Source organism: Oncorhynchus kisutch, linkage group LG18, assembly GCF_002021735.2.
Source record: "Oncorhynchus kisutch isolate 150728-3 linkage group LG18, Okis_V2, whole genome shotgun sequence".
NCBI classification, from domain to species: Eukaryota; Metazoa; Chordata; class Actinopteri; order Salmoniformes; family Salmonidae; genus Oncorhynchus; species Oncorhynchus kisutch.
Genome location: NC_034191.2, coordinates 34,298,788 through 34,326,630, shown reverse-complemented (window position 1 = coordinate 34,326,630; position 27,843 = coordinate 34,298,788). Strand labels below are relative to the sequence as shown.

General features: G+C 41.0%; 1 protein-coding gene across 1 annotated transcript; it reads left to right on the top strand.

The window, feature by feature from the left end:
- Positions 1 to 13,393: 13,393 nt before the first annotated feature.
- On the top strand, positions 13,394 to 27,418 carry LOC109909055 (POU class 2 homeobox associating factor 2). The gene is made up of 5 exons (XM_020507948.2): positions 13,394 to 13,552; positions 15,377 to 15,477; positions 23,585 to 23,624; positions 24,497 to 24,792; positions 25,350 to 27,418. The coding sequence occupies exons 1-5, from the start codon at positions 13,543 to 13,545 to the stop codon at positions 25,746 to 25,748; spliced, it is 846 nt and encodes a 281-aa protein (XP_020363537.1). The 5' UTR covers positions 13,394 to 13,542; the 3' UTR covers positions 25,749 to 27,418.
- Positions 27,419 to 27,843: the final 425 nt, after the last annotated feature.

Genomic DNA, 27,843 nt, shown 5'->3' with positions numbered 1-27,843 from the left:
ACAAATGCTATGCTTAAGACAGTCAGAGGAACAGTGGAGTGGAATGTTTATTTTGTTATTTTCAAGGGCATCACACTGCCTGTTTTATTGGCTTATTATTGGCTAAGTTGGAGACAGACAATGTAACAGAATTCCTCTTCTTCAGAGGAGGAGCAGCAACGATCAGACCAATGTGCAGCGTGGTAAGTGTCCATAATGATATATTTAATAAATCTACAGAACACTGAACAAAATAACAGAAGTACAAACAACCGAAACAGTCCCGTATGGTGAAAAACTAACACAGGATACAACCACCCACAAAACACAATAGAAAACAGGCTACCTAAATATGGCTCCCAATCAGAGACAAACGACTGACACCTGCCTCTGATTGAGAACCATACTAGGCCAAACACATAGAAATATAACAACAGAACAAAACATAGAAAAACAACATAGAATGCCCACCCCAACTCACGCCCTGACCAACTAAAATAATGACATTAAAAAGGAACTAAGGTCAGAACGTGACAGACAAAAGGCGAGCATTAATAATGTAACCAAACAAAAGCCAGGTAGGCCTACATGGACTCCAGATTACATTTTTTCTTTCAATCAGTTTTGTCAAGATGCATCAAGGAAACATAGATTGACTGGCCCACCTGTAAGAACGTACTCATGCAGCAAATTTGAGTTGTTATTGGTGAGTATATTTGCGATGCAAAAGGCATGACATTGCACAGTATTTCGACTTATTTTGAGGTTATGAGGTCAGTGTTGGAAAGCGTAAACATACAGCAGCGAGTGGAGTGTAGATAAACACAAACAAAAGCCAGATAGGCCGACATGGACTCCAGAATGTTTTATTTTATTTGTTTACATTTCAGTTGGTCTTCAACTGTTGGTCAAGCTATTTTATGGACAGAGAATTATAGAGACAAAGAAAGCAGGAGAATAAACTGATAGCAAATGTCCAAGAAGCATCGGTCCTTTTCCCACCACTTATTATTATGAGGAAACTCAACCGTTTCTGGAGGATATGTCTTGCCTGTTCAAAGTCCATCAACCAGTGTCCACTGGATGGCCAGAATGGATTAGTTCACCCATAGGCCTTTGACGCAAATATCCATCTTGAATCATCACAATTGTGAATGAATGCATGAAGACTTCAAAGGGCCTTTGGTGGAATAATACAATGAAGTTACTAGAGAAATGGAAGTGAGGACTCCTGAAATCAACTTAGAACAGATTCACTGGCATAAAAGATAACTAGGTTTTGTATTACAGTGAATCTGGTTGATTATAATTACTTCTTACTAACGTATCATGTTTAAAGTTACACTTTAAGTTATCATGCCTCCCTAAGCTCTAAGCTTGACTGACGTGGGCAACTCAAGCTATTACCTCAACTTGACCAAATAGGCTTTTACCCCCTCTGTGAACTGAAGGCAAGTTCATGCCTGATTTGATCATGATCATGACTTTGAGGGGGGATTTGTGCTAAGCGCATGTAGACACTCCACACTAATCCACTAATTAGACCAGCCCTGGAGGAGCCTGGGTGCTATGGCCTTGAAGGACCAGGACCAGGGGTGGCTGGAGAGACTGCTGGCTGCTGTGGGTGGCTGACATTCCCACAGTGTGCGCCAAGCTGGCTGGTGTTGGTGTTCCCACGTTAAGCCTGTCTGTCACATTGACAGCTGATGTGAAAAGGAGACTGGGGCCACAGGGCTTACTATTGGATAATTGTCTTTGTCAGGAATCAGGTGGGGGTGTTCCGTCTTTTGGATACTGGGGGTTGGGGTAATGTCCTAGAGGCAATTCTTAAGAAGAACATGAAAACCAGATGCAAAATAAATGTATCTTTAGCTTTTTTTCCATGTAATGAACATTGTATTTGGAGTGATTATTAACTTGCTGTTTTAATTAATAACAACAATGGTAGCCTGAGTTGACGTCTATAGGGCCTGAGTGAATGAGTTCTGAGCTGAGGGAGATGGCCCCATAGCCCAGTTAATATAGGGAGCAGAGGGGACGCTGGGGGATGTGACCTCTGGTTACCCATAGATCCTCTCTCTAATTACCAGTGTCGGCAGCCTTCATTCACTGTTGCCACGTATAGAAGAACGGCCTCATCAAAGGCCATCTATGTCCCTGACTGACAGCCCTGATTGAAGGTCCCTATACCGCCTCTCCTGGAACTCGTTGTGACCCCGTGACACTACAGCCGCAGGTCATACAAAGACAAAGACAGAGAGAGAGATCCCTGCTAAATGGGATTAATAAAGTGGCTAGATTCTTATCTCTGCAGTGGAATAAAGGAGAGCTTATAAAGTCCTGAGGAGCTGTACTGGGTTCCCTTGCCTCCATTAGTTATCACATACTGTTCAGAGGACACTAGGACTTAATTCAAATGGCTACTATCCCATTCTTCATTTCCTTTAGTGTGTGTGTGTGTGTGTGTGTGTGTGTGTGTGTGTGTGTGTGTGTGTGTGTGTGTGTGTGTGTGTGTGTGTGTGTGTGTGTGTGTGTGTGATGTGTTTGTCTTTTTTTGTGTTTTTTTGGGGGGGGGGCTCTTTCCACCAATCACAGAGATCTCACTTGAACTGGAAGAATAGAATAGGGAAAGTGGACATGGAAGTAAATGTGTGCCCAATTTTCTCATTTGTTGAAGACATCGGGAGCTTTCTACTCGTACAATTACCTTATTGTCTAGGAGGTGCTCAGTTTCCATGGTGCTCCATCCTGCCAGCATCTTAATAACCCAAGGAGAAGTGTCCACTGCCAAGACAATCTCTTTGTCTCTTCTAAGATGAAACAAACCATTAAACAACCCAACCGTTTTGTCATCTATTGAGAGATAAAAGCTATGACTGCCACTGAAAGCTTTTACCTATCAGTTACATTCACAGTTACATTCACAGAAGTCAATCCATTTACCTGTTCAGCCGCTACATTGACCAGGTCGACCGACTAGATTTACACTAATAACGATTGTTGTCATTTCATATGTGTAACATTTTTGTCAAATTGTGCTACATAAAAAAAATGGTAGTTACTCTCTGTAAGGTAGTATCCATTATTACATGCAACAGTATGATTAATAGAATTAGTAAGCTTTGATTAAGAACATCATCATTATCTTACCCAAAATTGCTTTGCAGGAATGTTATGTATTTATATTACCTGTATTCATTTATACTCTCTTTGTACTGTATTTGTCTAAAAATCACCTGCATGTATTTATGACTTTCTACTGCAATGAAAATGAATGGACCCAGGGTGAAACAGCTACTCTACTCCAATGTTATGTTGCAATATACTTGAATTGCTGCTCATGCAACACATCACATGGATAAACATCTAGACTTCCCCGTTCAGCACAATACCTCATACAGACCTCCTCAAGAATCTAAAGTATTCACTCAAGTGTGACCGAACAATATAACCCAGAATATTAAAAAAATACGTTATTCGACTGAGAGTTATTTGCGAAATACCAAGCTTTACAAGGTTGAATTTATGAGAAGAATCTCTATCTGTACATGATACACTCAGGAACCACAGACTATAATTCCAATACAGAGCTCCCCAGATGACATAATACTTAGCCTGCTGGAAAATTCCACTACATGATGCCAAAAGAATGTCCTGTGATAAGAGATGTGTTATTCTTAATGGCGACTGAGAAAAAAAGGCGACTGAGAAAAAAATAACTGTTTATAATTTCATTTTAAAGTCAAATGTGATTTTTATGATTTTTCATGTATTTCACTCATGAACAATGACAAACACAACTGTTGAAGATCAAAGTATTCAGTTGAAGATATAGGCCTATCATTCATTCACAATTACACACCTCTCCCCCGAGTTAGCCCTAATCCTAACACATTATACATGTAATGGGCAAACATTCCAAGGCACCTGCTTTGAGTTGGACCTTGGAGCATTAGCCAATGGAGACAAGCAACAAGTCTGGCAGAGAAAGAGAGAGTCAGGGCTGTTCAGAGAGTCAGACTCAGGATCCATCCAATATGGCACCCTATTCGTTATACAGTATAGTGCACTACTTTTGACCAGAATCCAGGCTCTATATATGGAATTGGGTGCCATTTGAGAGGCAGCCTCAGTCAAATCAAACTTTATGTCACGTGCCGAATACAACAAGTGTAGACCTTACCGTGAAATGCTTACTTACAAGCCCTTAACCAACAGTGCCGTCCAAGAAAAGTTAATAAAATATTTACCAAATAAACCAAAGTAAAAACGAATTCAAGTAACACAATAACATAACAATAACGAGGCTATATACAGGGGTACCAGTGCCGAGTCAGTGTGCGGGGTACAAGTCAGTTCAATGAACTTGGGCCGAGGTATCTCCAAGTCCTTGCATCCAGGCCTTCAGTAACAGTGGAGTTGGGGGAGTATGTCAAGCTTTTTGCCAGAGGAGCATTTCTCCCCCTCTACAAGCTGAGGAGAGGAGAGAGCGGAATGTGGACAGACTGTTCTCTGTTGACAAGAGGGGGAGCAGGGAAAACATGGAGGATCAGAGCCACGGCATGGGATAATGAATGATTCACCAGCATCATAAATGGAGCTGTCATTGAAGATGTAGGGAAAACATGATCCTCTCTCTCTCTCTCTCTCTCTCTCTCTTTCTTTCTTTCTTTGTTTCTTTGTGTTCTGTCTCTTACAATCTCTCCCTTGCTCTCAAATGACTTCATCCTTTCTCTTTCTTTCTCTTAACAGATGAAATATGCCCAATTTACACAATGTGCCATATGAAAGATTTGTTGTACACAAGCTTGTACACACAGTCAGCACAATAAAGATTTCTCAATTTCTTAATATTACAAATCAATCATTTACTCCATGTTTTAGTAATCTCATCATTTTTATCTTATCATTTGCATGTAAAAGGATCAAGATTGAATTTGGAGATACAGTTGCCGAGTAGACTTTTACTGCCCTCTGGTGTATCAAAAATAACCTATAACCAACTGCCATATCTTATGCAATGTTTGTACTGCATTAGAAACGAAGCAATTAATGGATGTCTATCACATAAATACAGACCCAATCTATCTGATTTTAAGATTGTATTGCATAAATCAGGGGAGGCTGGTGAGCTATAGGAGGACAGGCTCATTGTAATGGCTGGAATGGAATACATTTTACAATATAAAACAAATCAAATACAAAATATAGAAACCACATGTTTGACTCTGTTGCATTTATTCCACTCCAGCCATTACAATGAGCCTGTCCTCCTATAGCTCATCCCACCAGCCTCCTCTGGCAGAAATCCACTTTGAGGAGCTGTACCTTTCCAGGTGTAATGTCCAAAGGTTTCCACTGGAGGTCAGATTTGACAATCTTTTACAATTGAGTGGGTACGCAGTCCAAACTTCAGTAGACACCATGCAACACTGTGACTCAAGAGATGTTGTACGTCTTTACTTGCGCACATAGGTGAAAATATAATATGTAAAAAAAAAAATAATAATACGATTTGTACTCAGAGCAAGTAATAAAATAATATTGGTTGCTTTGGCTACTTCAAATTGCGGGTGATTGTTGAGTTGGGTTTGCTTTAATGTAATACCTCAGAGCCCAGTAGAATGAGAGTTAGCCAGTAGTAATTCCAGGCAGGTCTTCCACATCCCTTCCTGTTGCCTATTAGGTGTCGGGTGTTCAAGGAAGAGCCGTGCGCTAGGCCACCGGCTTATCTCTCTGGTAGCAATGAGTCACAGATAACACCACACAACTGTCAACTAGCATAACATCATCCCACCACAGCAAGACCAGCTGAGCTAACACAGTCTCACCATAGCCATGTGATGTTACATAGTAGTATCTCGTTACAGACAGACTGATTAACGAGACTGTACAATACCTATCTATCACCCAGAGTTGTTTTTCCTGGTAAAGTCACATGGTCTGAAAAAAACGCCAGGCCCAAACCATAGCCATTTAGCCTATCATCACTTTAGTCCAACAGTGTAACAGACCCTCACACAGATAACAGGTTTCTAGGCTTACAGTAATGAGGTAATACACTAATTGTGATGTAACGCTTTGCTGAAATACTTAATCTTCATTATTAGAACTTCTGCATCCATTTAGAGAGAGAGAGAATGTCCACAATATGCTTTTTCACATTCCCTATAAGAATATCGCACTACTGGGTGATCTGAAAAGTCATAGTCAATCGACAAATAATCTAATAATACTTTTGGCAAAAATGTTTCTTTTCAATTTTCAATCTGTAGGAACAATGAGAACAGAAAGGTTCAGAACTTTTGTGAAGCATCACAGCAGAGTTGAAAAATATATGGCAAATATAAATCCAATATGGATGGTGCTAAGAGATAGATGGGAGGGGTTGAATGGAGCTGAAGGTTGGGACTAATAACAACAACATAACACATGTAAAACATACTGTGACCATAAAATATATATAGGTTCAGAACTTTGTTGAAAGAGCACAGTTTGAAATATATGGCAAATATTAATCAAACCAGATGGACATCATAATTATATGGGAGAGGTTGAATTTAGAGGAAGGACAAGAGTTAAAAACAAACTAAATAAAACTATTGTAAAATAGACTGTGTCCATAAAATGAATATAGTATGTAAGCTGGAAACACAGGCCTAAGCGTTGTTGTTCACTAGTTTGCTCCAATTGGGGAACCCGGGTTGGAGGGTAATAAAGGAAATATATAAAATAAAAAATATGTATGTATGTATGTATTTACATGTGTATGTATGTATGTGTGTATGTATATACAGTGGGGAGAACAAATATTTGATACACTGCCGATTTTGCAGGTTTTCCTACTTACGAAGCATGTTGAGGTCTGTCATTTTTATGATAGGTACACTTCAACTGTGAGAGACGGAATCTAAAACAAAAATCCAGAAAATCACATTGTATGATTTTTAAGTAATTCATTTGCATTTTATTGCATGACATAAGTATTTGATCACCTACCAACCAGTAAGAATTCCGGCTCTCACAGACCTGTTAGTTTTTCTTTAAGAAGTCCTCCTGTTCTCCACTCATTACCTGTATTAACTGCACCTGTTTGAACTCATTACCTGTATATATATATATAGAAGAAAAAGAAAAAAGAAGAAAAAAATATATATAATAATGTCCCATTTTCCAGCTAGAAGGTGGAGGTGCCTCTATTCTGTGAATTATGGTAGCCATATGAGTGTGATGGGTGAGGTAACTGGTCTGTTTGAATTAATTGTTTGTCTTCTCTGATTGGTTGCAGTTGTGACTGTAGGCAAAGATGATCTATGATATTGACAAGATAGCCATACTGACTTCTCGAACAATGGAAATACATGTCCTTTGTGTGTGTGTGTGTGTGTGTGTGTGTGTGTGTGTGTGTGTGTGTGTGTGTGTGTGTGTGTGTGTGTGTGTGTGTGTGTGTGTGTGTGTGTGTGTGTGTGTGTGTGTGTGTGTGTGTGTGTGTGTGTGTGTGTGTGTGTGTGAACAACAGGCACAACTAAGTAGTTTTTTCTCAAAGTTGCCGGAATTACTCGTGCGTTCACTTATATCAGTACATTTGTAACAGCCTAAACATAGCAAAACTTCTACTCTATCAAATAAACCTCACATTACTCATCACTCTCATAGAGCTCCAAACAGAAAAGAGCTTATCTCACTCGGACACATTTTGGGCAGAGTAAATCCTCTAGCTTTGCCTCTTCCTCTCTGCTATAGAGAATGCGCCTCCATCTGTTTCTTTCCAGATGGTGTTTCCTTTTCTAGCCAGGCAGAAGGAAAGACAGGGACGGAGCTGCTCCTTTTCTACACCACACCTAGCAGTCAAATTCACGGTCGACAAATCCTTTATCCAGTCTCTATATTGTGCCAAAGTGTAGGTATCCTGAGTACAATTTTTATTTGTTGGCTGTGTGGACTTGGAGACAGCCAGCAAGGGAGTTAAAGGAGTTTTATTTTTCACAACCAAATATCTATTTTGGATATAAATGGTATGTTATAGGGTGCAGACACCTTTGTTTTTATGAACTTACCCCAAATAGTGATTCACTGCCTGATCCTCGTTGTGCAGTATCAGGGTTCTAAAAAAACACTAACAAATGTTCAAAAAACACCTAACAGAGGAGGCTGGTGGGAGGAGCTACAGGAGGACAGGCTCAAAGAAATGGCTAGCATAAAATACATTTTACAGTATCAAACAAATCAAACATGGAAACCACATGTTTGACTCTGTTCCATGTATTCCATTCCAGCCATTACAATGAGCATGTCCTCCTATAGCTCATCCCACCAGCCTCATCTGAAACCCAAATCCGTATTTTTTTAAGCGGCAAAGCTCTCAGTATAGTGATGTAGGTCTTTAGATGTTGTAGGCCTATACATGAAACTGTGTCATTCTGAACTGTATCCACAAAGTTATATTCCATTTTGTGTGACTCAAGCTGTTTCCCCAACAGCATAGCACCGCCTGGAATTTAATAAACGGCATTGGCACTTGGATTGGAACCAGTGCTATGGTCAGATGACATGAAAACAGAGCTCTCTTTAGCCACGCACACCAGTAGTGGGTTTGGCGTTGAAAAACAGAAGCATATGCAGAGAAGTACCTCATACCTATGGTAAAATATAGTGGTGGGTATTTGATGTTATTAGCTTCCATTAGTCCTGAGGTCTCTTGCTAAGGTCAACTGTATCATGAACTTTATCAAGTACCAGGACATTTTTACCAAAAACCTGGTTGCTTCTGCCAGGAAGCTGACACCTGACTGCAAGTGGACCTTCCAGCAAGACAATAACCCCAAGCAATAATCAAAATCTACAAAGAAATGGTTAACTGACCACTAAATCAACATTTTGCAATGGCCATCTCAGTCTTTGGACTTGAACCCCATTGAAAACATGTGGTTTGAATTGTAGAGGGCAGTCCATAAGCACAGATGAAGGATATCAAGGCTCTGGAAAGATTTTGTATGGAGGAATGGTCTAAGACCCCTCCCAATACGTTCTCCAATCTCATAAAACATGTTAGAAAAAGGCTCAGTGTCGCTATTCTCGCAAGGGGAGTGTGCTAGAGTATTAAAAAAAGGGGTGCCAATAATTTTGAGCACTATTTTTTAATTAAATTTAAACAATTGTATTAGTATAAAATAATCTCCCAACTTTTGTCGAGCATACAAAAGAACTCATTATTTGTAAAAAAATATATATATATATTCATCTACTATGCCAGAGAAAAATGAGAAAAAAATCCAGAAAATCACATTGTAGGATTTTTAATGAATTTATTTGCAAATTATGGTGGAAAATAAGTATTTGGTCAATAACAAAAGTTTATCTCAATACTTTGTTATATACCCTTTGTTGGCAATGACTGAGGTCAAATGTTTTCTGTAAGTCTTCACAAGGTTTTCACACACTGTTGCTGGTATTTTGGCCCATTCCTCCATGCAGATCTCCTCTAGAGCAGTGATGTTTTGGGGCTGTTGCTGGGCAACACGGACTTTCAACTCCCTCCAAAGATGTTCTATGGGGTTGAGATCTGGAGACTGGCTAGGCCACTCCAGCACCTTGAAATGCTTCTTACGAAGCCACTCCTTCGTTGCCCGGGCAGTGTGTTTGGGATCATTGTCATGCTGAAAGACCCAGCCACATTTCATCTTCAATGCCCTTGCTGATGGAAGGAGGTTTTCACTCAAAATCTCACGATACATGGCCCCATTCATGCTTTCCTTTACACGGATCAGTCATCCTGGTCCCTTTGCAGAAAAACAGCCCCAAAGCATGATGTTTCCACCCCCATGCTTCACAGTAGGTATGGTGTTCTTTGGATGCAACTCAGCATTCTTTGTCCTCCAAACACGACGAGTTGAGTTTTTACCAAAAAGTTATATTTTGGTTTCATCTGACCATATGACATTCTCCCAATCTTCTTCTGGATCATCCAAATGCTCTCTAGCAAACTTCAGACGGGCCTGGACATGTACTGGCTTAAGCAGGGGGACACGTCTGGCACTGCAGGATTTGAGTCCCTGGCGGCGTAGTGTGTTACTGATGGTAGGCTTTGTTACTTTGGTCCCAGCTCTCTGCAGGTCATTCACTAGGTCCCCCGTGTGGTTCTGGGATTTTTGCTCACCGTTCTTGTGGTCATTTTGACCCCACGGGGTGAGATCTTGCATGGAGCCCCAGATCGAGGGAGATTATCAGTGGTCTTGTATGTCTTCCAATCTCAATTCAACGGCTCAGACACAAGAGGTATGTGGCAGGGTCTACAGTCAATCACGGATTACAAAAAGAAAACCAGCACTGTCACGGACCAGGATGTCTTGCTCCCAGACAGACTAAATAACTTTTTTGCTCGCTTTGAGGACAATACAGTGCCACTGACACTGCCCGCAACTAAAACATGCGGACTCTCCTTCACTGCAGCCGACGTGAGGAAAACATTTAAATGTGTCAACCCTCGCAAGGCTGCAGGCCCAGACGGCATCCCCAGCCGCGCCCTCAGAGCATGCGCAGACCAGCTGGCTGGTGTGTTTACGGACATATTCAATCAATCCCTATCCCAGTCTGTTGTTCCCACATGCTTCAAGAGGGCCACCATTGTTCCTGTTCCCAAGAAAGCTAAGGTAACTGAGCTAAACGACTACCGTCCCGTAGCACTCACTTCCGTCATCATGAAGTGCTTTGAGAGACTAGTCAAGGACCATATCACCTCCACCCTACCTGACACCCTAGACCCACTCCAATTTGCTTACCGCCCAAATAGGTCCACAGACGATGCAATCTCAACCACACTGCACACTGCCCTAACCCATCTGGACAAGAGGAATACCTATGTGAGAATGCTGTTCATCGACTACAGCTCGGCATTTAACACCATAGTGCCCTCCAAGCTCGTCATCAAGCTCGAGACCCTGGGTCTTGACCCCGCCCTGTGCAACTGGGTACTGGACTTCCTGACGGGCCACCCCCAGGTGGTGAGGGTAGGCAACAACATCTCCACCCCACTGATCCTCAACACTGGGGCCCCACAAGGGTGCGTTCTGAGCCCTCTCCTGTACTCTCTGTTCACCCACGACTGCGTGGCCACGCACGCCTCCAACTCAATCATCAAGTTTGCGGACAACACAACAGTGGTAGGCTTGATTACCAACAACGATGAGACGGCCTACAGGGAGGAGGTGAGGGCCCTCGGAGTGTGGTGTCAGGAAAATAACCTCACACTCAATGTCAACAAAACTAAGGAGATGATTGTGGGCTTCAGGAAACAGCAGAGGGAACACCCCCCTATCCACATCGATGGAACAGTAGTGGAGAGGGTAGTAAGTTTTAAGTTCCACAGCGTACACATCACAGACAAACTGAATTGGTCCACCCACACAGACAGCAACGTGAAGAAGGCGCAGCAGCGCCTCTTCAACCTCAGGAGGCTGAAGAAATTTGGCTTGTCACCAAAAGCACTCACAAACTTCTACAGATGCACAATCGAGAGCATCCTGTCAGGCTGTATCACCGCCTGGTACGGCAACTGCTCCGCCCACAACCGTAAGGCTCTCCAGAGGGTAGTGAGGTCTGCACAACGCATCACGGGGGGCAAACTACCTGCCCTCCAGGACACCTACACCACCCGATGTCACAGGAAGGCCATAAAGATCATCAAGGACATCAACCACCCGAGCCACTGCCTGTTCACCCCGCTATCATCCAGAAGGCGAGGTCAGTACAGGTGCATCAAAGCTGGGACCGAGAGAATGAAAAACAGCTTCCATCTCAAGGCCATCAGACTGTTAAACAGCCACCACTAACATTGAGTGGCTACTGCCAACACACTGACTCAACTCCAGCCACTTTAATAATGGGAATTGATGGGAATTGATGTAAAATATATCACTAGCCACTTTAAACAATGCTACCTAATATAATGTTTACATACCCTACATGATTAATCTCATATGTATACGTATATACTGTACTCTATATCATCTACTGCATCCTTATGTAATACATGTATCACTAGCCACTTTAACTATGCCACTTTGTTTACATACTCATCTCATATGTATATACTGCACTCAATACCATCTACTGTATCTTGCCTATGCCGCTCTGTACCATCACTCATTCATATATCTTTATGTACATATTCTTTATCCCCTTACACTTGTGTCTATAAGGTAGTAGTTTTGGAATTGTTAGCTAGATTACTTGTTGGTTATTACTGCATTGTCGGAACTAGAAGCACAAGCATTTTGCTACACTCGCACTAACATCTGCTAACCATGTGTATGTATGTAACAAATAACATTTGATTTGATTTGATTTCCTAATAATTGCTCCCACAGTTGATTTCTTCAAACCAAGCTGCTTACCTATTGCAGATTCAGTCTTCCCAGCCTGGTGCACGTCTACAATTTTGTTTCTGGTGTCCTTTGACAGCTCTTTGGTCTTGGCCATAGTGGAGTTTGGAGTGTGACTGTTTGAGGTTGTGGACAGGTGTCTTTTATACTGATAACAAGTTCAAACAGGTGCCATTAATACAGGTAATGAGTGGAGGACAAAGGAGCCTCTTAAAGAAGAAGTTACAGGTCTTTGAGAGCCAGAAATCTTGCTTGTTTGTAGGTGACAAAATACTTATTTTCCACCATAATTTGCAAATAAATTCCTAAAAAATCCTACAATGTGATTTTCTAGATTTTTTTTCTCATTTTGTCTGTCATAGTTGAAGTGTACCTATGATGACAATTACAGGCCTCTCTCATCTTTTTACGTGGGAGAACTTGCACAATTGGTGGCTGACTAAATATTTTTTGTATACAGACTTTTCCCCTCATCTTTATAGAGGGTGCCAATAATTATGGACCTGGCTGTATATTCTCTGAACTTGGAAGGTGTCATTTGGAGGATATGCAATCTCCTAAATGCCGTATGTTATACTGATCATGCAGCTTGTGCGGGCATTAATTCTCCTCTGACTTTCTAAGTGATACCATCCTGCAAGAACAGACAAACCTCTTAACACTTGACTTAAGGCTGACAGCTATAATGCATTATTACATAACACATTATTATGAGACTTCATAAGGTCTCAAACATGCTCATAACAAAATAGGGATCTAAAGTGTTACACCTGTTGCCTTTACTTGAAGTGTGACTGAAAGTTCATTTCAAGCTTTTACTGTACATTGATAGTGTGTAAACATGTGGGAGCCCAAATAGGCCTAAAGAACTATTACAACATGTTTCAGTGAAACGAAATAGAATGCCTTCTGATGAGTCTCTTAGACGCTCTCCTCTAATCTAGACTGTAGATGCAAATAGTCGAAAAACGTCCTACCAATCATTTGCATGGAGAAAAAGGTCATTTGAAAAAGTCCATACATTCTCCATCAGTGGAGTGTGCGAAGGATTCCGTGAACGTTTCCAGAGGTGGAAAAGGCTTGTCTTTAGTATGATTTTGAGCATTGGTACAGCTACACTTTCACTGGAATAGAGGATTGACCTTCTCAATCTTTGTAGTACCGGACCTGAAACTGAAGCATCATGGAAACCGGTAAGGCTAAAGGCAACCATAACGCTGATTCCTAATCATTTATGAGATACTTCCATGGTATAATGTTTTGACAAAACTATCATCATCCATAGACATTTTATGACATCTTCTTTAAGGGGGTGATAATGACATAATTTAAAAAATATATATTGTATTTGTTATTGGTTTATGCTGTCAACTAACATAACAATATGGTTTATGCCATTGTCGTTTTTGGAATTGACTAGTATCCTTCAGTATAAAAAAAAGTGAATGATTGAAATGTACTGTGAAGCTAACATTGTGCTTTGTAAGGTATTGGATTGTATTTTTCATACTAACAAAACTGAAAGTATAGTACTGTAGAGGACTGCATCGGGAAATATGTTAACCGTGTGTCATATGAACATAAATATGATTGTTTATTATTCATATCTAAAGATGGCATTGCTTAGCTGTGACCAGTCCAAAGCATAAAGGACATGATGATGCTGAATAGTATGCAAATATTGTTTTGGTGTTGGATTTCCGGTATCCAAACCCTCTTCTCAATTCATAAATAATTCAGTTGGATATCAAACTGCAACACCTAGAAAATGACATCATTATGATCCCACATCAATTTCTGAATTTCAAAACTGTTTGGCCGTATGATGGCTATAGTAAAATAGAAACGTATCTTAAGACTCCATTCATAAAGCTGGGATCTTTTACATACTGTACCGTTTTTTTTGCATGCGATTTCCTTTTGCATGTTAAATTGCAAATATCGTCTATAGTATGCTCACTAGGAATATGTTCAGGGGGGGGGATTTGCCTACAAAATCAGGCTGGAGACATATTTGCTGTTGAGATTTATGATGTATTTACAACTAAATATTGATACTTTTGATACTTCTATCACTAGGCCTATTTAGACTATTTAAAATGTGTGAGTGGCTATCCAGTGTATAAAAATGCCATCACTGTTAGACAATGACGTTTGTACTAAATAGCTTTTTTTAACAGTCAATTTGCATTGACCAAAGCCAAAGACAATTTCCATGCCCTTTACACGTAACCCAAAAGGCAATTCAGCTATGCATAAAACTGTGAAAATTCAAATGAATACATGTTTGTTGGAATGAATGAGGACTGGCACTAAGCAGGAGCAGTATATTATCTGAAAAATACATAACCAGCAATATATTGTACTTGTGTTATATTTATATTTTACTTTGAGTAAGTACAATTTGAAGATACTTACTTCAAGCTAATTAAAAAAATACTTACAATATAAGTGAGCCAAAAACAGAGAATACAATAAGTGCATAGCATATTAGAGCATTGGGCCAGTAACCGAAAGGTTGCTGGATTGAATCCCCGAGCTGACACCTGTTGTTCTGCCCCTGAGCAAGGCAGTTAACCCATTGTTCCCCGGGCGCCGAAGACTTGGATGTTGATTATGGCAGCCCCCCGCACCTCTCTGATTCAGAGGGGTTGGGTTAAATGCGGAAGACACATTTCAGTTGAAGGCATTCAGTTGTACAACTGACTAGGTATCCCCCTTCCCCTTTCCTATGTTTAATTTAGGCCTCCTGAAAATAATAGTTCAGGTTCATAGAATTTGTTCTAGCAATGTACTTGAGGCAAAATATTAAATCTTTGTATCAACATAACTACAATTTTAGGCTATCCTTGTGTTAGGAGTGTACTGTATGGAGTTTGTTTTCAGTGACCTCCACAGAATAATGAGTGTATAATTATGTATTAACTTGTATTACTTCACACTCAAATAATGAGTCAATTGTATCTCTGTGTGCATGTGTGTGTGTGTGTGAAATATTTCTTTCTCTTTTTCTCCAGAGTATTCTAAAAGGGTCTATCAAGGGGTGAGGGTCAAGCACACAGTGAAAGATCTACTGGCAGAGAAACGACAAAATCAAACAAATGGACCAAGATACAGTGTGAGTATTCCAAGTACATCTAGCGTGATTCGCTTTTCTATTGTCTTCTTTCTTTCTTTCACTGACATATAACCAGACAGTTGATGTCTGTTGGCGAGACAATAGGGTGTTGTCCTTCAATCTTCAGCCTTATTTACATTTGGGCTTATTTTGTATGCTAACGAATCATGCCCATAATGCCTACCTATAAGTCCCTCGGCAGTGTATCTTTATTTCTCCACTCCTCAGCCATGAGTGAAAGCTAAGCCTATGGGTAAATACCAGAACATTGGTTTAAGAGAGAAAAACAAAGCCAAGCAGACCCATGAAAACCCCACGATGAGCAGGACAACAATAATACGCAATGGCTAATGGTCATGAACTCTAGCAGTCGTGAGGAGGATAGCTAATACAAACCCTTTTTGGTCTGCCAGGTTGGTCTATGCAAAGTCAGATTCTCGCACACCTGCCGACCGATATTGTTCTCCATGCAGGCCGCAGACAAGCTAGCCATTGTTGCCTCAGACACAGTGAAATTGGCCTATGAGACATCTGCCTGAGCAAACAGGAAAAGTTTTTCATCTCCCAAGCTACCTGTCAATGCCCTTTAGAGGACTCCATTTATTTTCTGTTTCCATTACCATTGGCACTCAGTAGACAGTAACTACACTCTTCATGGACAGATCCTGATAAGGGAGAGACAAACTGTGAGGTAGATGCCATGAGTTTCAACATCGTAAGCCTTAAGACATGCTTTCACACTCTGTGACCATCCTTCCATGCCTGGACTGTAATGGCTCTTCAGAAACATCTTTTTTTTTTGTAGAAAAAAAAATGTCACAGGTTTGCCAAAGCCAGGTTGGAAGGGATTTCTCAGGGGGCAATGTGTCCAAAGCAAACTGCAGCAAAGATCACAACACCAGGAAGTACTGCTCTTATTGCTTAATAATGATGAGTCACTATTTTCCTAAACAAAACTAGATCGATGTTGCCAACGCCACCACTGAAAACTCTGCTTGAAAGCGAAAATGTAATAGACTTGAGTTCTGTCATTCTTAATTCACAGTATTAAGTTAATACTATTAACTCAGAGTTACTTAACGCAAAATTATATTGGATTTGTGTTAATAAAGATGAAATTATACTATATATTTACTGTTTTAATCTAGGAGATTCTCGGTCTTCTTTTGCACACATGAGACGTGTGTGCCCCGGTTCATGGGTGAACAATACGGACTAAAGACACATTCAGATAACATGGCCACACCATCTAAAGGTTGCCTCGACTTTCTCTTATGCTCTCTCTCTCTCTCTCTCTCTCTCTCATTCGAGTTTGCCGTCTTTTATCCTAGAGAGAAAGGCCATTGATAGACATTGGCAAACTTTAGCCACCAAGTGATTCAAATCAAGTCGCAACATGAACCCATAGAAATGAAAGGGAAATGTCTTTGACAACAGGCATGCTGCCTCAATGACAGGACAAAGACCATCGTACACAATCTCAAGTAATAAACAACTTCAAGTTTCATAAAGAAGAGTATTAAAAGACATATAACCGTAGATACACTGCTCTATTCATTTCTGCATTATTAGACTCTAATATCGTGGCACAAGTAAGATATGTGTTGTATCCTAGACCTAGACCTCAAGGAATGCTGAGAGAGATGGTATTAGCCAGCTCTTCTTTACTCACTTACAGTAGCCTATGCTCTTTGCAAAACGGACTGAGGTTTGGGCATTATTAGGGCCAGCCGGCCAACCAGTGTGCCTTCACTGTTGTGTTATTGTGGAGGAAAGAGTACTTTTCAATTGTAAACACTCGGGTATGCACACTTAAAATAATTAATCAGAGTAAATAGTCATGTAGAACTAAAATATCTGCACACTAGTATGCCCCCAAGTTCTTGTTCTTATAAGGACAACATTTTGACCGGTAACTGGTTTTCCTTAAGGACAGCCTTTTCACCAAATACAGCAGCATATAAAAATGTAATTGTCATACAACACATTGCAGCCCAACATGCTTCACAGATCATCTCTTTATTAAGACCTGTGGCTGGGGATGTTGGTTGGTAGTTGCAGTACCTTTTCAAAGCATTAGCGAAACCTCAATTATTATGATTTTCTTTGGTAGTGCATCAGCAGTTTTCCTCTTAATTGGTGCCCCCAACAAAATCTTGCTTAGGGCCCCCAAAATGTTAGAAACGGCCCTGGGTAATTGTTAGCCTCCCCATGCAGGTTTATCGTGTCTCTCCATCAGGTGCTTTGCTGTGAACTGGGAGTACATGAGGCTTTAACAACATGATTTCCATACGCAGCCTTCAGAGAAGCACTGAGGCATTGACCTGGTCCACATGGGGAAGTCTTGGCATGGGCAAATTGCATTCAAATCCAACCCTCAAAATTTGCTTGCCTTCCAGCCAACACAGCCTTAAAATCAACTCTTTCATGTTTGCAATATGCAAACAAAAGAGAGCTTGTCCTCCTTTCTAACCCTCGCTGTGTGTGTGTGTGTCTCTTTAAAAAAATCCCTGTAAGCACATATCCCTTTTCTAACCCTACAAACATTTATAATATACATTCTAACAAGCTTGCTATAAATGTCATGCAAAATGTGTCTTCAATAACCGTAGATACCATAAAGACTTGTCCTTTCCACAGTATATCTTTACTTCAGACTCCACGGCACCCAAGAGGATAATAAAGCCATTCAGAAGTCTATTAAACCCCATAAATCATTCTGACTTCTGCATTATACGCTCTTCGTAATGCTATCATAAACGTGACACACTGTCTGCTATAAAAGTTAATGAAGTTTTTTTTCTTCAGTCTATGATGATAATGATCATGACTTTTATTTCACAGAATGCCACTGTATACTTTGTTACTGTCCATGTTATGTGTTCACATCAAACATGAAAAAATGGCCTGCATTCATTTGGGTCACACTTTTTGGGGATAGTCCATCTGTTGCTGCTCTACAGATTATCATACTACCAACAAACTATCTACTGATAAGCACCTGACTATCTGTTGATAAGCAACTGACTATCTGTTGATAAGCAACTGCTTGCTAAGGTTACAGTTAGGGTTAGGTTTAGAATAAGGGCTAGGGTTAGGAGATAGTTAGTTGAGATGTTACTCTACACTTGTAAACACAAATGGTTCTAAAAGGGTTATTTGCAGAGAGATTGGATAAACCAAGAACAATTTTCTTCTGAAGAACCCTTTTTGGAAGACGAGGGTTCTTTATAAGGCCACGGGTTCTACCCAGAACGTTTTTCACACTAAGAACTGTTTTGTTAAGAAAGGGTTATTTGATGATTCTTTGGAAGGGAAGAAGGATTCTTTGGAAGGGAAGAAGGATTCTTTGGAAGGGAAGAAGGGTTCTTTGGAAGGGAAGAAGGGTTCTTTGGAAGGGAAGAAGGATTCTTTGGAAGGGAAGAAGGATTCTTTGGAAGGGAAGAAGGATTCTTTGGAAGGGAAGAAGGATTCTTTGGAAGGGAAGAAGGATTCTTTGGAAGGGAAGAAGGATTCTTTGGAAGGGAAGAAGGATTCTTTGGAAGGGAAGAAGGATTCTTTGGAAGGGAAGAAGGATTCTTTGGAAGGGAAGAAGGATTCTTTGGAAGGGAAGAAGGATTCTTTGGAAGGGAAGAAGGGTTCTTTGGAAGGGAAGAAGGGTTCTACGTAGAACTCTTCTGAATCTGAATAAGATTATTTCTTTTGTATTTTTTGTATTTTTCTTTTTAATAGTGCCTGAGAATTAGTGTTTACCTCAATGTTTAAACTTTAACATCAGGAGTTTGAGTAATCTGATCAGTTTAAAAAGATAGTACATGGGAATATTTGTAAATGTATCTGGTATTCCCTTGATCATTTTACATATACAGTACAAACATAGTTGATATCTTTGCCAAGATAAACATTTTTCAAATAAGTACTTTCTGTGATTTTATTGAGCAGTGAGTTGGAGAATAGTATGGAGTCTGAGTGAACCAGCAGTATATTGTATGGTACACATAAAATTGGCCACTTGGCCAGTGTTACCTAGTGTTGATTTTTCAGTGTAACTTTTACACCACTTTAATTCTGTAAAGTGGTGTAAGTGTGATTGTGTCATTTTTACTCAAAACCACGCCCATCATTATCATATTTCCCAGCATACCCTATTGCAGGTTGATTTTCAGAATTGTTTGTTTCAAAATCTGTGTTTTTGCATTGATTGGTTGATTAATTTTATGCTACACAATTATAAATGACATACATTTTTCTAAACTAATCCAATCTGTTAGTAGTCTCATTACTGAGATGGTTGTTTCAGTTTAGATGATTTAGGTAGTCTCCTTTATCAACCTTCTCTACCCTGGCAGTCATTCTGAATGCAGTTTGCGGGTGATTAAAAATCCCTGTTGTTGGATATCCTCACTCTGGCTAGATTCCAATAGGAATCACACATAATTTTACAAGCCAGCATAATGTGACTTGAAGGCCTGATGTGGTCTGCAAACCAGGAGTTTCAACCACTGTGTTAGGGTATAACTAACTTATGATATATTTAATGTATTGTCATAAAACAAATTGCAAATAATGCTGGTAGAACCATTCATGGAGGGTTCTAGGAAGGAACCCTTCAGCGATAGAAGGGTTTTTGGTAGAACTGTTCACAGAGTGTTCTAGAATGAACCCTTGAAAGATAAAAGGGTTATTGATAGAACCCTTCATAGAGAGTTCAAGGTAGAACCTTTAGAGAATAAAACGGTTATTGGCAGAACCCTTTATGGAGGGTTCTAGGAAGAACCCTTCATAGAGGCTTCTATGTATACTGAACAAAAATAATGATCCATCCACCTGACAGGTGTGGCATATCAACCAGATGTGCACCTGTGTAATGACGCAAAAATATAAACGCAACATGCAACAATTTAAAATACTTGACTGAGTTACAGTTAATATAATGAAATCAGTCAATTTAAATAAATTCATCAGACCCTAATCTATGGATTTCACATGACTGGGAATACAGATATGCATCTGCTGGTCACAGATACCTTAAAAAAGGTAGGTGCGTGGATACATTTTTTTTACAGTGTCTGATGTGACCACCATTTGCCTCATGCAGCATCACACATCTCCTTCACATAGAGTTGAGCAGGCTGTTGACTGTGACCTGTGGAATGTTGTCCCACTCCTCTTCAATGACTGTGTGAAATTGCTGGATATATGCTGGATACATGCGGGAACACGCTGTCGTACACATTGATCCAGAGCATTCCAAACATGCTCAATGGGTGAAATGTCTGGTGAGTATGCAGGACATGGAAGAACTGGGACATTTTCAGCTTCCAAGAATTGTCTACAGATCCTTGCGACCTGGGGCCGTGCATTGTCATGCTGAAACATGAGGTGATGGCGGCGGGTGAATGGAACAACAATGGGCCTCAGGATCTTGTCATGGTATCTCTGTGCATTCAAATTGCCATCAATAAAATGCAATTGGGTTTGTTGTCCATAGCTTATGCCTGCCCATACCATAACCCCACCACCCCCATGGGTCACTCTGTTCACAACGTTGACATCAGCAAACAGCTCGCCCACACAATGCCATACACGTGGTCTGCGGTTGTGAGGCCAGTTGGACGTACTGTCAAATTCTCTAAAACGATGTTGGAGGAGGCTTATGGTAGAGAAATAATATAACATTTTCTGGCAACAGCTCTGGTGGACATTCCTGTAGTCAGGATACCAATTGCACACTTCCTCAAAACTTGAGTAATCTGTGGCATTGGGTTGTGTGACAAAACTGCACATTTTAGAGTGGCCTTTTATTGTCCCCAGTACAAGGTGCACCTGTGTAATGATCATGCTGTTTAATCAGCTTGTTGATATGGCACACCTGTCAGGTGGATGGATTATTTTGGCAAAGAAAAATCCTCCCTAGCAGGGATTTGTGCACAACATTTGAGAGAAATAAGATTTTGTGTTTATAGAACAATTCTGGGATATTTTATTTCAACTCATGAAACATTGAACCTTTTACATGTTGCATTTATTTTATTGTTCAGGGTAGAACCCTCTTCAAAGGGTTCTACCTGTTCTACCTAGCACCGAAAAGGGTTCACCTATGGGGACAAACCGAAGAACCCTATATGATTCTACTTTTTCTATGAGTGTAGATAGTCTGTAGAGCATCTACAGATGGACTATCCAAATAAAATGTTACCATCACTTGGATATAGAGTGCATTCGGTAAGTATTCAGACCTCTTGGATTTTCCCACATTTTGTTACATTACAGCCTTATTCTAAAATTGATTAATGTTTTTCCACATCAATCTACACACAATACCCCATAATGACTTAGTGAAAACAGTTATTTTTGTAAGTTTTGCAAATTTATTAAAAAAGAAGAAGCTGAAATACCTTTTTTAAGTATTCAGACCCTTTGCTATGAGACTCAAAATTGAGCTCATGTGCAGATCTGGGGAAGGGTACCATTGAAGGTCCCCAAGAAAACAGTGGCCTCCATCATTCTTAAATGGAAGAAGTTTGGATCCACCAAGACTCTTCCTAGAGCTGGCCACCCGCCAAACTGAGCAATCAGGGGAGAAGGGCCTTGGTCAGGGAGGTGACCAAGAACCCAATGATCAGGGCTCCAAAGAGGGCTCCAGAGGTCCTCTTTGGAGATGGGAGAACCTTCCAGAAGGACAACCATCTCTGCAGCACTCTACCAATCAGGCCAGACGGAAGCCACTCCTCAGTAAAAGGCACATGACAGCCCGCTTGGAGTTTGACAAAAGGCACCTAAAGGACTCTCAGACCATGAGAAGCAAGATTCTCTGGTCTGATGAAACCATGATTGATCTTTTTGGCCTGAATGTCAAGAGTCACGTCTGGAGGAAACCTGGCACCATCCCTACGGTGAAGCATGGTGGTGGCAGAATCATAGTGTGGGGATGTTTTTTTACCCCTTTTTCGATCTTGTCTCATCGCTGCAACTCCCCAATGGGCTCGGGAGGAGATGGTCGAGTCATGCATCCTCCAAAACATGACCCACCTAACCGCACTTCTTAACACCCGCCCGCTTAACCAGCCGCACCAATGTGTCAGAGGAAACACTGTTCAACAAGGAGTTGCTAGAGCACGATGAGACAAGTAAAGCCCCCCCGGCCAAACCCTCCTCTAAGCTGGATGACACTGGGCCAATTGTGCACCGCACTATGGGACTCCCGATCACAACCGGTTGTGATACAGCCCGGGATCAAACCTGGGTCTGTCGTGATGCCTCTAGCACTGAGATGCAGTGCCTTAGACCACTGCGCCACTTGGGAGGCCCTTGTGGGGATGTTCTTCAGCGGCAGGGACTGGGAGATCAGTAAGGATCGAAGGAAAGATGAACGGAGCAAAGTACAGGGAGATCCTTCATGAAAACCTGCTTCAGAACACTCAGGACACCAGACTGGGGTGAAGATTCACCTTCCAATAGAACAATAACCCTAAGCACACAGCCAAGACAACACAGGAGTGGCTTCGGGAGAAGCCTCTGAATGTCCTTGAGTGGCCCAGCCAGAGCCCAGACTTGAACCCGATCGAACATCGCTGGAGAGACCTGAAAATAGCTGTGCAGCAACACTTCCCATCTAACCTTACAAAGCTTGAGAAGATCTGCAGAGAAGAAATGGGAGAAACTCCCCAAATACAGGTATGCCAAGCTTGTAGCATCATACCCAAGAAGACTTGAGGCTGGAATCGCTGCCAAAGGAACTTCAACAAAGTACTAAGTAAAGGGTCTGAATGCTATATTTTTTCTTTGCTTTGTCATTATGGAGTATTGTGTTTAGATTGATGAGAAAAAAACTACAATTTAATCAATTTTAGAATAAGGCTGTAACGTAACAAAATGTTGAAAAAGTCAAGGGGTCTGAATACTTTCCAAACAATTCTTGAAGCTTTGTTTTAATTTTCTTTATATCATAGCAGCATGTCTTAATAGACCACACACTGACATACGCTTCGGCTTGTGCCTTCCTCAGCGTGTGTGTGGTGGCATGATATGTGTTACCAGAATCAGACCTGTTCTCATAATGCCATGGATCCAGGATTTTTATGTTTGTCTGTTCTTTCATTTGTAGGGAGGAACATCCAGCCAATCATCATTTGTTCAAATGCCAGGTGAGAAAAATCTCGGTGAAAATGATGTAATTATTGATGAGTCCCACTGACCTATCAACTCTCCTAATAGTGTTTGAGGTAAGGGAGGTATAGTAAGTATATTATACTAAAACAGCTTTTAAATGTCACATTTACAAGCAACGTTCTGAAAAAGTAGAATAAAACCCATTTACTGGTGAAGACTTGTGAAGGCTTGTTTCGATGTTAACAGTAACCACCAGAGCTTTCAATGTGTACTCCGATTATATTGTATGCTTTGTTCTGATAGCTACCTGCTGCCTAGACGGGGCAGTAAGTCTCCTAAATGGGACGACAGGTCTCCTAGATGGGGCGGCAGGTCGCCTAGATGGGGCAGCAGGTCTCCTAAATGGGACGACAGGTCGCCTAGATGGGGCGACAGGTTGCCTAGATGCGGCGGCAGGTAGCTTAGCAGTTAGATTATTGGGTCAGTAACCGAAAGCTTGCATGTTTGAGTCCCTGAGCCAGCAAGGTGAAGATATCTGCCGTTCTGTCCTTGAGCAAGGGAGTTAAACTCCACCCCTGGGGCCGATGACATCGATTAAGGCAGCCCCCAGCACCTCTCTGATTCAGAGGGGTTGGGTTAAATGTGGTAAATAAATTTCCAGTGAATCCATTCAGTTGTGCAATTGACTAAGTATCCCCCTTCCCTACCTGCAGGCTATAAGTAAAGTGTTGCCATTTAGCAGACACGTTTATCCAAAGTGACTTACAGTAGTGTGTGCATACATTTTGGGTGGCCCCAGACAGAATCGCACCCCACAATCCTGACGTTGCAAGCACCATGCTCTACCAACCGAGCCACATAGGACCCCTTGTTACTAATGTTTTCTCCCTGGTTCTCTTTACAACAGGGTCTCACATGATCCCTAGCTACTACGGCATGAGGCGACCTTTCATCTCCGACTCGGACTTCTCTCCTAAGCAGTTCTCGGGCGAGGTCTACTCCTCATCCCTGGGTGGCAAGCCTCTAGGTTGTGACCCATCGGCCATGTCTGGCTACCCGTCCGTCATAGACAGCTACTACCCGGAAACGTTCGGAGACTACCGTAGTGCAGCCTTCACCACCGGAGGGAGCTCCATCTTCCCCAGCTCAGCCCTGTCCACTCTGCTACCACCTTTCTCTGGAGAGTCCCCCCACTTTCTCCTGGTAAGTCAATCTGTCAGTGTTCAGTACTAGTGATGGAATGGAACTGTTGAGCTATGGCTTTACATTATGGGCCAGTTTCTCAAACATGGTTTAAAGTCTAGTCCTGGACTAAGAATTGTTCAAGGCTAGGCTAAATCCAGGAAACGCACCCTATGTGTTATTGTTTTTTATGTGATGTGAGATGGCGCAAAGCATGTAAATAGGGATGGGGGCTGGAGCGGATAGGGTACATCCAAATGAGCACACATTTCACACAAGCACGATGAAAGAATACATCTAATTCCACAGGTGAGAAGTGTGTCCCTATGTTACTGATTTGGGATCAAACCCAGATCTGTGCGCTACAAGGCTTTGTTAGCCCACTGAGATAAAGCCTAGACATTAGCTCAGTGAGCCAAGATGTCTTCAGGTCTCCAGCAAGGTTAATCATCACACAAGCATGGTTCCTAACCATCTGTTACACATACATCTTAGAGCATTTTGCAATCGGCAATACCAACAAATAAGAGTAATTTCTCCATCATCTCTATTCTTTTCTCTGGCTGTTGCTCCTACAGAGGGATTCGTGGGAGCAGCCAGTGGCAGACCCAGTGACCCAGGGAGAGGGTTTGTGTGCAGACGGCCTGACCTCTGTTCCAGTCTCCCTGCCCAGCCCCGACCCTCCCGGGAGCCCGTCACAGTACCGCTGCTCCACCCGTAGCTCCTCCATGGCCTCGGCACAGCCCTATGCCCTTCACCCTCTGGACGAAGTACACTACCACACCTCTTACCCTGCTGCCTCCACTTTCACATGTCCTTCCTATATGACTGTCTCCAACGACCTAGCCTCCAAGATGGCCCCTCTAGCTAATGAGGACTCTGACAGTACCCTCGCCACACATAGTGACACACACTCGTGGGTGAAAGAAGATGGTGGAAGCTCTTGGTCGCCATATGAGATTCGGAGGTCTTATTAAATCCATTTGGAAACATCCTGTCCTTCACAGAAAACCAAAACAATGCAGATGCAAGTGACTCAGCTCCTTGTGGTCCAAATATTGACTTTGTAGACTTTGCTAATCTTTTTATAGAAGTACAAAGTGGAACTTTTACTTATTTGACCCTCCTAAGTCCCCTGTTGACATTATGGTATGTAAGAACTAACTCACTGGGTACACAATGGTTGAATCAATGTTGTTTACACGTCATTTCAATTAAATTATGTTGAACCAACTTAAAATAGACATTGAATTGACCTCTGTGCCCAGTGGGAACCCTTTGCATGGGCACGTGTCAATGGACCAGTTAGGATTCTGTGCCTGTGTTCAAATGTTTGAAATAGATGTGTTTTTATATAGTCATTATATTAGGAAAACATCATTTTAATTGATATACTGCCATTGCGACAATTGCAATTAGCATTTATTTTTTGCTGAAGGTCGTTTTACTTTAACCTTCTTTACTTTATCGCATCTTGTTGTCAGCTTTAATAAACCAAATCAGAGTTTATCCAACTGTATCTACTTCATGTGAGCCTTTACTCTGTGAAGCTTTGGTAATGAATGTGTATGTTTTTTCTCTTCTGTTTTTGATATTTTAGGAGCTTGTTGCAATGCATTCATTACTAGTAATAGGCAGCAGTGACAATTCAAAGAAAAGTCTTGAGTATAACGAAAGACAATCAGAGATGACCATCTACAGGATTCTTCAAGAAGTGAGTGGGAATCTATACCTGAATATTTTACATTCAGAGACAATGCAAGGAACAGAATTGGTCAATAGATGCAAGTGATTTATCATACTCACAGTTCCCTGTGTTTTGCTTTACATTTCAAGAAATAAACAACATAGATAATGTTTTGGGCAGTTGAATGTGTATTATAAATCCAATATAATAAAAGAGACTGCAATAAATGCATGAAAATTGAACATATTTCTTGCTAAAATTACACATGAAAAAAAAAAACGATTTTGTCTCTACATTTAATTAAGACGGAGAGCCCACTTACGTATATCCTACTCTAGATGGCGCAGTTGTTTCATGTTACCTCTTCCTCTCACCGTACCAGCGTAATGTGTGGGGAGGAAATTGCAACCCCAGAAATAAAACATTAAAACATTGTAACGTTAGATATTATATCAGAACACTAGCATAATATTCTTGGCAGTTACGATAATGGGCCTAGGTCCTACTTTATGGAAGGTGAGAAGTTGGTCAAGACACCAACTCAACTACCCAGTGGAGATGATGGGCTTTGAACCGACATGATAGGATCATTGCATAGGCCCCTACCAGTATAAATCAGGAAAGGCAATAGATTGTATTGGACATATAGTGTGTGTATTTTCTCAATATATGAATGATGATAATGATATATGATACCCCAAAACGGAAAGCTAAGCTATTTTAATTCAAACTAGGTATATGTTTCTGTTTATTGTTTGCTATGTTTGTAAATTGTTATTCAAATGTAGGCTAACAATGGCAATGGAAGAACACTTCTAGGAAACGGTTTTCTCTAAGGCAATGTGCTCATATTTTCTTAAAATATTTGAGTGAAAATTGCCTTCTGATAACATGTTGTTTGTTCATATCATATGTATTAAGTTGTAAAGTCTTCAACATAAAAGCAGGCATGGACAGTAACCCTATTCCAATAAGTCTATAAATTGAAAATACTTTGCCGACATCTAAGTAGGCCCAGGATGCACAAGTAGAGCAATCAAGGAGTCTCCTCATTGAATTCAAATTGTATCAGACATATATAAACAGAGTTTTTGCATTGAAACTCATTTGTAAAAAGCTTTCTGGATTCGAATGATGCTAGGCTACTTTATAGATCGTCTATAGGCACTTTATATTTTATAGGCTATATATAAAGTAGCCTAGCCCTGGGATGTCAAATCAGGTTTCACATGTGAATGACTGAAACATTCAGTCTTTATGGTTATATGAATAATGAATATAATGAATGTAACTAAACTAAATAATGCTAAAACCACTGTAATGTAATTGGTAACACATGGGTGATGTGAGCTCCGGGGATGGGGAGCATGCACTTGCTGAAGGAG